A 1274-nucleotide genomic window follows, 5' to 3' on the forward strand; every position below is an offset into this window, starting at 1 on the left:
AAGAATAACAAGGGCTCTGACAAAAACTTTCTTTAAATGTGTATGAATTTTGTCAGCAAACTGTTTTTGAAAATGACCGATACGGGTAACCATAAAAATGTTTAATATCAGCGGTAATAATCAGTCAACCCCTAGTCAGTTTTTCTTGAAAAAAAAAGATCTAATAACGTAACTCAGTAAAAGCTATAAATTCATAAAGACAGCATTCCAAACATCAGAAAATAAAATGTTTAGGTTTGTAAGGCATAAAAACAAAAGTACAGTACATGATCAACAAAATGTGCTGACAGTGCACTACTGACTGTAATTCTTGCTTGTGTATTAACCTCTTAGCCTCTTTTTAATTTTCTTTCTCTTTTATGTGCAGTAGATAAGATGGCATCCTCAAGAGCCAGTGTCAGCCATGCCACCCAGTCGAGGCTTAAAGATTTCAGCTGCCCCGGGAGCTCAGAGAGCCGAGTCTCCGATCAGGTTATAAGGATGGAAGTGGAACCTTCAGACTCTGCAAAAGCTGAGAGTTCTGCCCAACAACAACACAGTGTAATGAATTCCTACAATGAATTGGTGGAAGAGGTCAAAGAAGAGCCTATTAAGATTAAACAGGTTTGATTCTATACAAAACTTGTATGTTTCAGAGTTGACCATTGAAAGACTGTTGTTTGTCAGATTGCATGTTTATGAAGTACTTGATTTGTCACTTAAAGAAAACACAGCAGTGTTTGCCAGAATGGCCATTATAGCTGCTGATGTTTTTACTTTTTCTGTTTTCAGGAGTTTTCCTTTAGTCAGTTTGCTAAGAATACTTTGATCAAAAAGAGTTCAGAAGAGCCTGGTGTTCCCAACAGGAGAACCAAGACCATATACACTCCTCTAGAGGAACAGTACATGGAGATCAAAAAACAACATGCGGACACAGTGCTTTGTGTTGAGTGTGGCTACAAGTACAGGTTCTTCGGTGAGGATGCAGAGGTAAGGACTAGAGCAGCCCATCACAAATAGCAGACATTGGTGATAAATGATCCTTTTAAAGGGTTAGTTTAGCCACAAATGAATTCATCACCCTCATGTTGTTCCAAATCCATAAGACTTTTGCTCGTGTTTGAAACTTTTGTCTAATTATTCAACCTAATATTTGTCTGACTTAAGGTACTTTGACAAACACTTGTCTTATACAAAGAAAACACTATCACTGCCTCAGCACTTGTGCATAAAATCATTATGCATTAGATTTTCAATCTTCCTCAAAATACTTTAATTACACTTAAACAACCGAC

General features: G+C 37.1%; 1 protein-coding gene across 1 annotated transcript in view; it reads left to right on the forward strand.

Annotated features, from left to right (window-relative positions):
* Positions 1-1274, forward strand: part of msh3 (mutS homolog 3 (E. coli)) — a 64702-nt gene that overhangs the window by 1379 nt on the left and 62049 nt on the right. Inside the window, exons 3-4 of the mRNA XM_016501017.1 lie at positions 368-603; positions 772-969. Coding sequence (XP_016356503.1) covers positions 368-603; positions 772-969 — 434 coding nt within the window. The remainder of the gene's footprint in view (positions 1-367; positions 604-771; positions 970-1274) is intronic.

This window comes from Sinocyclocheilus anshuiensis, unplaced genomic scaffold (genome assembly GCF_001515605.1).
Source record: "Sinocyclocheilus anshuiensis isolate Anshui unplaced genomic scaffold, SAMN03320099.WGS_v1.1 scaffold278, whole genome shotgun sequence".
Lineage (NCBI taxonomy): Eukaryota > Metazoa > Chordata > Actinopteri > Cypriniformes > Cyprinidae > Sinocyclocheilus > Sinocyclocheilus anshuiensis.